This window comes from Camelus ferus, chromosome 24, assembly GCF_009834535.1.
Source record: "Camelus ferus isolate YT-003-E chromosome 24, BCGSAC_Cfer_1.0, whole genome shotgun sequence".
NCBI classification, from domain to species: Eukaryota; Metazoa; Chordata; class Mammalia; order Artiodactyla; family Camelidae; genus Camelus; species Camelus ferus.
The window spans coordinates 10064051-10078301 of record NC_045719.1 but is presented as its reverse complement, the minus strand read 5'-3'; the positions used below and the strand labels follow the sequence as shown (position 1 = coordinate 10078301).

General features: G+C 38.9%; 1 protein-coding gene across 1 annotated transcript in view; it reads left to right on the top strand.

Annotated features, from left to right (window-relative positions):
- Positions 1-1330: 1330 nt before the first annotated feature.
- The window catches only part of OSBPL1A (oxysterol binding protein like 1A), a 146449-nt gene continuing 133528 nt past the window's right edge, over positions 1331-14251 (top strand). Inside the window, exons 1-3 of the mRNA XM_032467154.1 lie at positions 1331-1505; positions 10278-10400; positions 13368-13453. Of these exons, the coding sequence (XP_032323045.1) occupies positions 10280-10400; positions 13368-13453 (207 nt within the window). The 5' untranslated portion in view covers positions 1331-1505; positions 10278-10279. The remainder of the gene's footprint in view (positions 1506-10277; positions 10401-13367; positions 13454-14251) is intronic.

The following is a 14251-nucleotide window of genomic DNA, read 5'->3' as shown; positions in this document are numbered from 1 at the left end:
AAAATTGTGTTTTTACTTTTCTGCTCTCAACAGTTACAAAATAATTGGTTTAGGGAAGTAAGTTTTAAACATATACATGGTTTTATAAATTTGTTTCCAAATGGAGGTAAGGGAAGGTGTCAGTCCTCTCCTCACCCCAACATACCTTTCTAAAGTAGAAGTTTATAAAGGAAAAGTGTTGAAAATGCCTGTTTGCATTTTTGAATTTATCCTCAGGGTCTTGCTTATTTGAGTAAGTCCCAAGTGTTATAGTCTGCAAACCTTTTAAAGTCTGCTAAGCCTGTGGATAGACTAGCTAGTTTTGATGGCTATGGTGTTAAATTGCTTTGGAAAGGAGAGAATGAATTGCTTTAACTATATTTTTTAATCAAGCAGACACCTGTGTTGAAATGAATACATAAGAGATTTAGGCATAGAGCAACAACAGTTTTATTTTTCTGTCTCAATTTAATTGGCCTTGTTCCTTTCTTAATTTTAAAACAAATTGAATTCTATTTACCTCCGTTACCCACCCCGCCCCCCCATCTCATAGTAAGGGTCCTCTCCTGTTAATGTACCTACGCATCTATTTCTCTTAGAACATTGGCATCAGACAGGAGTTCTCCCCAGCCCCCTGCCAGCCCATCAACCCCCATCTGGCCTGTCCCTGGTCTTAGTGTGGTTCTTCCTCTCTCTAAGGCTAATCCTTCCCTTGGGCTTTCCATCGACCTATGTCAGGCTCTTCTAGGATCCTTTTCATCCCTCATTCCTCCTTTCTCCTGTATATCAAGCTTTTCCTTTCCTGGTTTTTGCCCCACAGCCTATGAACATGCCCCTGTATCTCATATCCTAAAACTGAAGCCATCACGGCCCTTGGAAACAAAGTTACTTTAAAGGAATCTGCTGCATTCCCCACCATGAACCCCTTCAACTTACCCACATCTATTTTTTTGCCTCTGTCATTTCTATTGAGCATCGTCTTGAGGTCACCAGTGGCCTCCTTCTTGCCAAACGAGTCGGCATTTTCAGGCCTCGTCCCTGCCCTTCCTTTGACATTTCGCACCTATCCAACCCCCCTGAAACATTCGCCTCTCTTGGTTTCAGGGCTGCCACCCTCTCCTGTCCCCGTATCCGCACCTAGATCTTTTATGCTGGATCATAGTCACTGGCCTCCTTCCCCTTCAGTGCTGGTCTTCTCCCAGTGAGGGGTCTTCTTTACCCCTGTGATTTTATTGACCACCGATGGACTGATAACTCCCACCATTTTAATTCAAGCCTAGAGCTACTTTCCTTTGCTGAAGCTCGTGTTAGCTCATCGCTTACTGGGCATATCTCCCTCCATTTCCCACAGGAATCGCCAACTCACCACTATGAAGATGGAACCGGATCATCCCCAGAGATTGTTTCTGGTCTAACAGTTGTTCATCCGGATTGGAAACCTTCGTCCTGCTGGTCTTGGCGGTCTCCTCATTCATGTCCCAGCTTACATCTCACGGTCTCTGGGATTCCCTCCATAACTGATGCAGGTAAAGAGCTAATCACTCCCTTTCTCCTCTACACCTCCACTTCCCTTGTGGATTGCTACACTTGGCACATGTTGGTGTGATCGTTTGCGTGTTTGCCCTGTGTCTGGAGGGCAGGGACTGTACTGTCCGTCAGTGGACCTCCAGTGCCTGGAGCAGTCCTCGTCCTTGGTAGGTGCTCAGCAAACCTTGTAATAAATCGTAAATCCCGATCCCAGCACTTACGAGCAACTGTTGTGGTTAATATGATAATTACAATGGACTGATAGAGTAGATAATAGATTTATTTTATACTCCTTTCCATATTTACTACATAAAAATGGAAAAACTGAAAAAAAAAAAAAACCACAATTTTTTTTCTGTAAACCTAATGTGATGAGAACCCAAGGTAATATTAAGCAACTGCTAGTATGTTCTGGAGATAGTTGCCTCAAACGTTCTTTGATTCATTCTTAAAAAGCAGGGAAAGGATATTAAGTGGAAGTTTTTTGTGTTATGCCAACAAAAGTAGACTGTCACTCTTTGTATAATGCACTTGTCTGGCTAAAAATATATATGTAAAATCACCTGTGATAAAATGTCCATTTAATTTGACAAGAAGATTTTTTATCTACAATAACATTAGAGAAATGCCTTTATGTTACAGGGAATTTAGAAAATACAGCTATCAAAAAACATTGAAAACCATAATTTCACTGCAAGGAGTAACCACTGTTACCATCCTAGTGTATTTTCTACTCTTTCTCCATGAATATGTAAAACATATAGAGATTGTTATCTATGAATGTATAAAACATAGAGATTGTTATTTTGGGAAAATGTGACTTAATACATTGCAATTCCATAGTTTTAGAAATTCTTTTATAACCTTTTTAATGGTTTCATAGTATTCAATTATATGAATAAACCTTTGTCAATGGACATTGTTTAACTTTTTTGCTTTATGAATAGGGCTACAATAAATTTAAGTATTGGTAAACTTTTAAGATGAGTAGTCAAATGTTTTATTGAGTAAGTATGCACACATAAATGAATGCAGAGGTGAATTAGAATAAACACTGCTTAACAAACTGTGAAGAAAGGACATTATGGTCACTGTTAGAAGAAGTTTTCCAGGAAAATTTGCACTGAAAGTCTGAATATCACTCTCTGGGTTGGTCTGAATTTGGCTTCCCTGAGAGTCTAGAAGAGCCCTTTCAAGGGGCCCTGAGTGCGTGCTGGGACCAGAGCTGGTTGTCTGACAGGGCTCTGAAGGAGCCAGGTTCTGGGCCCTTCCCTGGCTGGTAGGAGTTTTTTGGGGAGCAGACTGCTCTTCCTGTTCTGCTTCTGAGCTCACAGAAGCCCACCTCTAGTTCTCAGGGATAGGTGGAAGCTGAATGCTTGTGAGGAGGGCATGAGTACGCTCAGCTGATCGGGCAGCAAGACAAGGACATGCAGGCATGTGATTAGCACAAAGCCCAGACAATCCAAGTATGGATGAGATGCAAGCCAGGCACACGGCTGAAGTGTACAGCTCAGTGGTATTAAACACAGTGTTGTGCAGCCATCACCACCATCCATCTTCATAACCCTTTTCTTCTTGTAAAACTGAAACTTTATGGCCAATAAACAGTAACTCCCCATGCCCCTCTCCCCCAGGCCCCTGGCAACTACTGTTCTACTTTCTCTGTGAGTATGAGTACTCTTAAGTGCCTCATACAAGTGAAATCATACAGTACCTTGACCCTTGAACAACATGGGTTTGAACAGCATGGGTCCACTTATATGTGGATTTAAAAAAAAAAAGTAGTAAATACTACAATACTGCATGATCCATGGTTGGTTGAATCTGGGATAGAGGGCTGACTAGAAATTATGTTACGAGTCCAAGCTTATACTGCTCACCACACAACAGGTCAATAAATTGAGAGACGAATTATTGGGGCAAGGAATAGCAACTTTATTTGGAAAGCCAGCAGACCAAGAAGATGGTGGACTAGTGTCTCAAAGAACCATCTTGCCTGGATTTGGATGGTAGTTTCTTTAATAGAACAAAGAGGAGGAGATGAGTAAAAAAGGCGATACGTTACTGCAGTATTTCCTGGTTCTGGTCAGACTCTGAAGGGGGTGTGTTAATTTCTTTCCTGCAGCCTTTCACTGCTAGGCCTGGTCAGATTGTTTCCGGCGAGCTAAACAAAGATATTTTTGCTTACCCTCACTGCATGGGAGGTAGGTTTCCCCGAGATGGGCCATTATGTGTAGTTTAAGCTACAGGCAACATCCCTTTAGTGATTAACTTGTACCAAAAGCAGTAGAATACAAAGTAAAAGAAACAGATCCAATATGGAGTCAGATTTGTTCTTCCCTATTACAGTTACATTTGACATTCAGCTGTGTGGAGGGTGATCCCCCTAAACCTTGTGTTGTTCAAGGGTCAGCTGTATTTGTCTTTGCGAATGGCTTGTTTTGCTTAGGATATAGTGCTCATTATGTTCCTCCATGTTGCACCATATTGCAGACTTTACTTCCTTTTCTACAGCTAATTAACATTCCATTGTATGTATAAACCACGTTTGCTGATCCATTCATCCAGCAGTGGGTGCTTGGGCCGCTTCCACGTTTCAGCTATTATGAATAATGCTGCTTTGAACATAGGGGTATAGTTATCTGTTCAAGACCCCACTTTAATTTCTTCTGGGTATATCCTATGTTGGATCATATGGTAACTCTATTTTTAATTTTTAGTTTTTTTGAGTAATCGCTGTATTGTTTTACATACTGGCTGTGCCATTTTACATCGCTGCCAACAGCGCACCAGGGTTTTAGGTTCTCCACATCCTTGTCAATACTTGTTCTGTTTTATCATAGTAGCTTTTCTAATGGATATAAGGTAGTATCTCATTGTAATTTTGATTTGCATTTTCCTAATGATTAATGATGTTGTGCATAATTTCATGTGCTTTTTGGCCATTTGTATGTCTTCGGAGAAATGTCTATTCAAGTACCTTTCCCTTTTTTGAATTGGGTTTTTAGAAGCTCTGTATATATTTTGGATATTAATCCAATATCAGATATATGATTTGCAAATATTTTCATTTTGTGGGTTGCCTTTTAGCCATTAAGTGTCTTTTGATGCACAGAATTTTAAAATTTTCATGAAGTCCAATTTATTTTTCTTCTATTACCTGTGCCTTTGATGTCTTATCCAAGAAATGATTGCTAAATCCAATATCATGAAGCTTTTGTTCTGTGTTTTCTTCTAACAGTTTTATTGTTTTAAATCCTAAATTTAAGGCTTCAATCCATTTGAGTTAGTTTTTGAATGTAGTCTTAGGTAAGGGCTCAATTTCATTCTTTTGCATCATTTGAGTATATGTACAAGATTGTCTTTCTGGCTTCTCTATTCCATTCAGTTGTTCTGTATGTCTGTCTTTATGCTAATACCATCTATTTTTATTCTGGTAGCTTTGTAGTAAGTTTTGAAATCAGTGAGTCCTCCAGCTTTTGTGTTTTTTTCTTTTTCTTTAAGATTGTTTTGGCTGTTTTAAAGATTGTTTGTGGTCCCTTAAGATTCCATGTGAATTTTAGAATGAGTTTTTCTATTTCTGAAAAACACAGCATTGGGATTTTGGTAGGGATTACAATGCGTTGGTAGATCTCTTTGGGTAGAGCTGACATTTTAACAATGTTAAATCTTCCAGTCCATGAATATGGGATGTGTATTTATTTATGTCTTCTTTCATTTCTTTTGCAGTGTTTGAGATTACATTGTACAACTCCTTTACCTCATTGGTAAAGTTAACTCTTAAGTATTTTATTCTTTTTGACGCTATTTTAAGTGGAATTGTTTTTTGTAATTTCCTTTTCAAATTGTTTATTGTTAGTGTATGGAAATGCAACTGATTTTTGTGTTTACTTTTTATCCTCATACTTTATGGAATCTTTCCTGACTACATTTGTTATTTTTAACAGCTTTTTTTTTTTAATGGCTTCTTTAGAGTTGTATACTTACACAATCATATCATTTGCAAAGAGATTATTTTACTTCTTCCCTTAAAATTTGGATACCTTTTTTTTTTTTCTTGCATAATTCCTTTAACTAGAAGTTCCAGTATAATGTTGAATAAAACTGGTAAAAGCGAGCATTCTTCCCTTGTTCCTGGTCATAGAGGGACAGGTCTAATTTTTCACTGTTGAAAATGTTTGCTTTGGGTTTTTCATATATGGCTTTTATTATGTTGAAAAATAAACTCTATCCTTGTTTTTTGAGTGTTTTTATCATGAAAGGTTGTTGAATTTTGTCATATACTTTTTCTGTATCAGTTGGGAAGATCATGTGTGATTTTTCCCCCTTCATTCCATTGTGTATTATGTTGATGAACTTTCATATGTTGAACCATCCTTGTATTCTAGGAATAAATCTTACTGGTTGTGATGTATATTCCTTTTTAATATGCTGCTAAAACTGGTTTGCTAGTATTTTGTTGAGAATTTTTGTATCAGTGCTCATAAGAGATATCGGTCTGTAGTTTTCTTGTGTCCTTTTCTGGCTTTGGTATCAGAGTAATGCTGGCCTCATGGAATGAGTTTCAAAGTGTTCTCTTCAATTTTGGAAAAATTTGAGAAGGGTTAGTATAAAGTCTTCTTTAATTGTTGGATAGAATTCTCTAGTGAAGCAGTCAAGTCCAGGGAGTTTCTGTGCTGGGAGATTTTTGATTTTTAATTCAATCTCCTTACCTGTTATGGTTCTTTTCAGATTCTCTATTTTTTCATGATTTAATCTGGGTAAGTTTCTTGTTTCTAGGAGTATTTTATTTTAGGTTCATTTTATTTAGGTTATTCAATTTTGTGCATAGTTCACAGTACTCTTATAATGCTTTTTATTCTATAGAATTGATAGTAATGTCCCTGCTTTCATTTCTGATTTTTGTAATTTGAGTCTTCTCCCTTTTTTTCTTAATCTAGCTAAAGGTTTGTCAATTTGGTTGATCTTTTTAAAGAACCAGATTTTGGTTTCATTAATTTTTCTCTATTGTTTTTCTATTCTGTTTCATCTCTGCCTTGGTCCTTATTATGTGAATACCTCAGAGATACTGCAGGTTTGGATCCAGACCACCACAATAAAGTGAATATCACAATAAAACAAGTCACATGAATTTTTTGGTTTCACAGTGCATGTACAAGTTATGATTATATTATACTGTAGTCTATTAAGTGTGGAATAAAATTATGTCTATAAAAATGTACATACCTTAATTGAAAAATAATGCTGTTGGAAAAATGGAGCGATAGACATGCTCAGCACAGATTTACCACAAACCTTCAATTTGAAAACACAGCATCTGCAAAGTGCAATAAAGTACAATAAAGTGATGTATGCTTGTAGTTTCTTCATTCTGCTAGCTTTGGGTTTAATTTATTCTTTTTCTAATTTCTTAAGTTGCAAAATTATGTGATTGTTTTTAGGTCTTTTTTCCCCGTTTCCTACCTATTTTATGGACTGTTTTTTTAAAAATTTAAATTTTTTTATTGAAGTATAGTTGATTTACAATGTTTTGTTAGTTTCTAGTGTACAGCAGAGTGATTCGGTTATACACACATATATGCTTTTTTGTATCCTTTTCCATTATGATTTATTACAGTATGTTGAATATAGTTCCCTGTGCTATGCAGTAGGACCTTGTTGTTTATCTATTTTATGCATAGTCATTTGTATCTGCTAAGCCCAAACTCCTAATTTATTCCTCTCCCACTCCCTTTCTCTTTGGTAACCATAGGTTTGTTTTCTAAGTCTATGGGGTCTATGTGTCTGTTTCTATTCTGTAAATAAGTTCATTTGTATCATATTTTAGATTCCACAACATATAAGTGATATAATATGGTATTTGTCTTTTTCTTCCTGGCTTACTGTGATAATCTCTAGGTCTATCTATGTTGCTGCAAATAACTTTATTTCATTCTTTATTTTTATGGCTAAGTAATATACATGTATACCACATCTTTATCCATTCATCTGTTGATGGACATTTAGGTTGCTTCTGTGTCTTGGCTGTTTTTAATAGTGCTGCTATGAACACTGGGGTGCGTGTATCTTTTCAAACTAGAGTTTTATCTGGATATATTTCCAGGAGTGGGATTGCTGAATCATATGGCTCTTTTTTAGTTTTTTTTTAAAGAACCTCCATATTGTTCTCCAAAGTGGCTGCACCAGATTACATTCCCACCAACAGTGTAGGAGGGTTCCCTTTTCTCCACACCTTCTCCAGCATTTGTTATTGGTAGACTTTTTAATGATAGCCATTCTGACTGCTGTGGGGCAATACCTCAGTGTAGTTTTGATTTGCATTTCTCTAATAATTAGCAATGTTGAGCATCTATTCATGTGCCTGTTGGCCACCTATATGTCCTCTTTGGAGAAATGTCTATTTAGATCTGCCCATTTTTGTATGGGGTTGTTTGTTTTTTCGTTATTGAATTGTATGAGCTGTTCGTATATTCTGAAAATTAAGCACTTGTTGGTTGCATTGTTGGCCAGTATTTTCTCCCTGTCCATAGGTTGTCTTTTCCTTTTATTTATGGTTTCCTTTGCTGTGCAGAAGCTTGTAAGTTTAATTCTTTCTCATTTGTCTATTTTTGCTTTTATTTCTATTCCCTCGGGAGACTGACCTAGGGAAGAACTGCTATGATTTATATCAGAGAATGTTTTGCCTGTGTTCTCTTCTAGGAGTTTTATGGTGTCATGTGTGATATTTAAGTCTTGAGGCCATTTTGAGTTCATTTTTATGAATGGTATGAGAGTTCTAACTTCATTGATTTATATGCAGCTGTCCAGCTTTCCCAATGGCACTTGCTGAAGAGATTGTTCCCAGACTTGATAATTTCCATTGTCCTGTCTTCAAGTTCACCAAATTTTCTGCCTGCTTAAATCTGTGTTTGAAATCCTTAAGTGAATTTTCTGTTTTAGTTGTTATACTTTTCAGCTGCAAAATTTCTTTTTCATCTTAGGCTTTCTGTCTCTTTATTTTTGTTTTGTTTATACATTTTCTTGATTCTGTCCGTATCTTTAGTTCTCTGAGCATTGTTAAGACAGTTGTTTTAAAGCCATTGGTACATCTGCCATCCATTTTTCAGGGACAGTTTCTGCTGATTAATTTTTCCATTGAATGGACCCTGTTTTCCCTGTCTCTTTTGTAAGCCTTGTGATTTTTTGTTGTTGTTGTTGTTGTCACTGAAAATTGGACATTTAAATCTAAAGTAGTAACTCTAGAAATCAGATTCTCATTCTTCTCCAGGATTTGCTAATTTTTAGTTTTATTTTTTGATTGTAGACTGTCTCTCTGCTGAGGACCAGCATGGGTGTAAACTTAAGGTCTTCTCATGTCTCTTTTGAGCCTTTTGGTGAGCATGAGCAGTCACATTGTAGATTATCCCCCTATATGCAGTTGTTTGTGAATGTCTTAGTCTTTAACACAGGAAAATTAAGGGGAAAATAGAAAAATGAATAGGGGAACAAAAAAGAGTGCTGGCCCTTTAAATTCCCTAGTGGTCCAGCCCATTGGAGTGGCTTGCAACAAGGAGGCCAGGTGCAACAGCAGTGGCTGCCCACTTCTTTGTCTGCACTTCTGTGATCAGAAGCAACAAACAGTGATCAGAGCCCAGCTTCCCAGTATTTGGAGGAAAGGGTCCTTTTTGCTGACCCTGGCTCCAGCAGGCTGCACCAGGAACACAGGTACAGGTGCCTGCCAGGTGGCTAGGGGTGGAAGATGGGAGCTTCTACCCTGCTAAGAGCTGAAATTGACATAAATTAATGGCAATTTATCTTCCAAGTCTTCCGTGGTAGTTGCAAATCTTCAATAGGTTCCAGAGTTCCCAAGTAGTTACATCAGACGGATTCTGCCAGTGCAGTTGCTGTGTAGGTGGGGAGGCAGTTACTTGGCCATGTCCCAGAATGCTCCCTAGATGCATGTATATTTTGAAATTCTTTGATCTTGTCAAATTGTTGCCTTTCCTCCTACAACATATGAAGGATTGTATGCATGTTAACATATAATATGCATAATATTATTAGCAGTTTACTGGAGTACACATTTTCTGTCCATCCCAGCATTTGGTATGTTTAATTTTTTTTAATTTTTGCTAATCAAGTAGGCAAAAAGAATCATTTTGATTTATTTGCATTTAATTATTAGGGTGAAAGAAATTTGTTTTTTTTCTGGAAACTGCTGTTCACTACACTTTGACATCAATGCTTTAAATTTGGTTATAGTCCTCTATAGTTGGCTTTAGGCTTGGTAAGAAAGTATGAGGATTTATTTTTAAGTGTGGTCTCTCCAGGATCATTATCTGTAATTATTTTCTTAACTGTTTTTAATGCATTAATTTACATTTCAGACTAATACTTTTGTATGAATTACCATATTTCAGCTTTCTGTCTAGTTATTAAAGTTGTACCAATAACTATTTACAAAATACTTTGTTTTTAGTGGAATGCTTTCATAGACACAATCTTGCAGCAGCTCATGAGGTTGATTCTATTTTGTAGATTAGGAGACAGGCTTTGAGAGAGTAAGAAACTTGCCCAAATGTCTAGTACACTTCTTCAGTATATAATATAGTGAACAAAGAGTCTCAGGGTCAAATTTTGGCCCTGCAGCTGACTCGTTTAATCAGTTCTTTTGTCTGTCTTGTTAGCTACAAAATTAAGGTAATTTTTTTCCCTTTGTGTATTAGTAGATAATAACCAAAAGCGAACTATGTTCTTAGATAATAGCAATGTTACTTTTTTTTTCAATCTAGAAATGAACACAGAAGCAGAGCAACAGCTGCTCCATCATGCCAGAAATGGCAATGCTGAAGAGGTGAGACAGCTGCTAGAAACCATGGGAAGGAACGAGATCATTGCTGACATTAATTGCAAAGGTAAGCTTTGAATGAATTTTATAGCTTTTCTTGTGAGTATGCCCTATTTTATCATTTATTTAGTACTAATCTTTCTGATCTTGCTTGTAATAAATTTCCATCTCTTACTTTAAAAAGAACCCCCTTAAGGGTGGGTCCTCTCCTACTTCCCTCTGAGTCAGAGAAATTGAGATCCAGTCTTTAAAACTGTCATGGATCCCAAACCATGTGACCGACAAGGGTGACCCTGAGTCCACAGGATGCATGCTATGATGATTTTTTCTTCTCGAAGATACTGTAATTGTAGCAACAGGTTTAAGTGTTTATTGTACACCCGGAGTCATGTGAAGTGCCTTGGAGATGTCAGAATTCCTGCCCGTGCTGAGACTAGTGCAGTAGATGGCTAGATCAGACTCGTCCTCATTACACAACATGGACCAACATATGGAAGATGTGGACGTGCAGGATGTGACGAGACACAGAGATGTGGAACTGGAACCTGGAGGATTAGCTGCTTGGTGGAGATGATACCAAGGTGATATATGAAGCTGTGTAGACTTAACCAGGTGAAAATAGAGAAAATGGTTCAAGGAAGGCAGAAGACAGGCCATGTACCAGGTCCTGAGATGAAAAGCAGTGCAGATGGCAAGGGCTTGCAGGCAGGAGGGCTGAGGGATAAGGCCAGGTGAGGAGGTAGCAGCCCCTGGGATCCTCTCCACGGTGCCCTGTTCACATGCCCCTGTACTCCCGCACAGCTGTTTCAGTCCTTTACTACTCTCCTCAACCCTCTTACCAGACGCCTCCCCCGTAACAAATCATCTCCTGTCTTAGCCTCACACAAAAAGAGAAGCTTTCGCAGAATTCCCTGGGCTGCCTGGCACCAGTTCTACCCGCAAGCTCCCTTTTATCCTCTCTTCCTGAGGTCTCACGATAATCATGTCCTCCTGTATCTTGGATCCCAGGCCCTCCTGCTTCCTAGGCTTTCCTTTTTCTCCTTTATCTTCAGCCTCTCCCTCTTTAGTTGCAAATAGGAAGGAGCAACTAAACATTTGTGTCTCTTCTATCTAACAAGTGAAAGCATTGCAACCCTCTCTAGCGCCAAGCCCAGGGCACCTCGGAAAGGATCGCCAGTCATGATCAAGGCTTAGCTGGAGTATGAGATCTGAATTTTTTGGAGCCATGAATCCACAAAGTTCTGTGTTTTTTCTTCCACCACCATTTAGCAACCTAGCTGCGGTTATAGAAAAACTGAGCGAATGTATTTACCAGGCTTTGGGGTTTTTCTAGGCTGCTGTGACAAAGATAGGATATTGGCAAAGAAATGTTAAAAGGAATCAAGAAATAGATGCTGGATTTATTGATGGAAGTGAAGATGGTGGGGGAATTTACATACAAGAGAAGTGATTAAGGAACTGGAGGGTTGATTAAGTTGAAGAGCACGTCTGGGGCTTTATCTGTGTGAACAAGTTGGAAAATGAGGACTCTGGGTAAGTGGGCTTTCTGTGTCCGAGTTCAGACATGACAGTGACATCGAGGCTCTGGCTCTGAGACTGGGTACCCACTGTTGAGCAGAGGCCAAATTTGTGGGGTAGCGAAGGAAGCTGAGAACCTGAGTCACCAGGAGACTGGACAGTAGGAGACACACCTAGGATGGTGGCAGGATTTGCCTCAGGGAGAAAGACTGTGTTGCCCAGAGTTAACTGGTGAGAGGGGAGCCACTGGGAAGCTGGTAGATGTCAGGAGAGAAGGCATTTGAGGGAGGCGTGGCTGTGGCTTAATGGGGAAGCCTCAAACGAGGGGTTGAAATGTGAGTGAAGTCAGTGACCAAAGACTGCACTAGGTTTTGATGCGGAGACTCACCTGGCTTCTGTGCTGTGAGGACCAGGGGTGTGTGGGTACTGGGAGGCTCCCCTCGGGATAAAGGAGAATCAGTGTCATCAGGAGGAGCTAGGTTTCAGTGAAGGACCACAGGGTAAAGAGAAATGTTCCATGAAATGGACCAAGGCTCTAGGACGTATTGCCTGTGGGATTACACATGTGAGAGGGAACATTGTGGGAGTTTAGGTAAATGGCAAACAATCACAGGGACACGGCTGGCGATGGCAGTCCCTCCGGAAGCTGTTAGAGGCCTATTCTGGGTGCCCTGAGGCTGGTTGCCGGGCTTTCTGTTGGCCTCAGACTTGAAATCCAGGAGCTGAGCGCAACCCTTAAACCTCCAGCTCCTCCCAAGGATTTCTCCTGGGCTCTGGTAGACCCTCCAGGGTGGTGGGCTTTGGGACTTTGAGAGGCTGTATTCTTTCAAGCCTGATGGGAAATTTTGGTAACCTTCTGACACTATCTCAGCTGTAAGCTATAGTGCCCTCATTTTATTTCCCTAAATTGAATTACATCACTCGTTTTTACCACACTCGGTCGTTTTATACCTCTCCTCAGCTGGGACCTGACATTTCGTTGCTTTTAGTTTTGGTTCTTGCTGTCTAATTGGACTCAACCACCCCGGTAACCCTTAGCCTCATTACCTGAGGTTTTATCTGAAGTCAGGACTCCCATTTCCTGTCCCTGTCTGCAGCACTAACGGCTTTCCGAATGCTGCAGGAAAGAGTCATTCCAAGTTCCCCCTTCCTACCCACCCTGCTAACGGGACAGATTTTCAGGAAGAGGAGCTTTTCGTGAAATACTGTGCCGAGGGAATCGCATCTTTGCTGAATGATGGCAAGATGGTTAGACACTCAGCACCTTAGAGCCACAGGCTACTAGAACTCATCCAGTTTGAATGTAACCCCCATCATGTCTCCTTTCACCCTTTCAGACATGAGGCCGTTGAGTTAGGAATATGGCACCAGAATCTGGGTCTTGTGAGTTCTACTCCATTATACTCAGAACATGTGTTAGTCTCACACTCATCAGCAGTGAAGGGAGCCGCTGTCCACTGGATTGGTGCAGCTCCACCTAAATAACATCTAAAAATACTTCTTTCCATTTTTGTAGGGAGAAGTAAGTCTAATTTGGGTTGGACACCTCTTCATCTGGCATGCTATTTTGGACATAGACAAGTGGTCCAGGATCTCTTAAAGGTATATTTATGGCTTTAGTTTTTAAATGAATAAAATAAATATTGCTAATAGGAAAATTATGAAAGTCTAGAAAAGCCATCTGAGCCTTAATGGCCTATTTAAAGTAATTGTTGATCACTAAAGACAATACTTTGCGAAACATATGAATTAGTTTAGCCTGATTAGCTACAATTGTTCTATCAATCATTTGACTTTTACATGATTGACTTTTTACAGTTGCAAAAATGGACATACGAGTTAATGAAGATACTATGTTATTTTTTGAGCATAAGTTAAAAAAAAATTGCCAAAGCACATACTGTGTAGTTCAAAAATAATGTCAGACTCTCCAGGTGAGCTCCATGTAATTTAAGAACTCACTTCTCAATTCTGATGAATAAGTTTCCACGTACTGATATTTTTGAAATTGGGTTGCATCTTAACACTGATCCAGTAACTCAAAACCTGAAATTCAGGAGCTGAGGGCAGCCAGTAAACCTCCAGCTCCTCCACCATTTAAATAGTGGCATCCTTTTCTTTTTTTCCCGTTAAACTTACAGTGGTGGAGAAAATATGCTATTTTATTCAGAGAAACAGTTCTCCTTTTTTCAATATGAGTGCTTCTAGAGTAGAATGAATTGAAGGGTGTATAGACTTTGAAAAGTAGGTTTTTATTTTCTACCTATCAGGTAGATTTTTACTTTTGAGGAAGCTTACTGTTTTACTATGAACTGAATTTATTTTTAATAGTGACAATCAGTCTCAACAGTTATTTTAATTTTTAAAATATTTAATGTATTTTTTAGAGAATTATTTTCA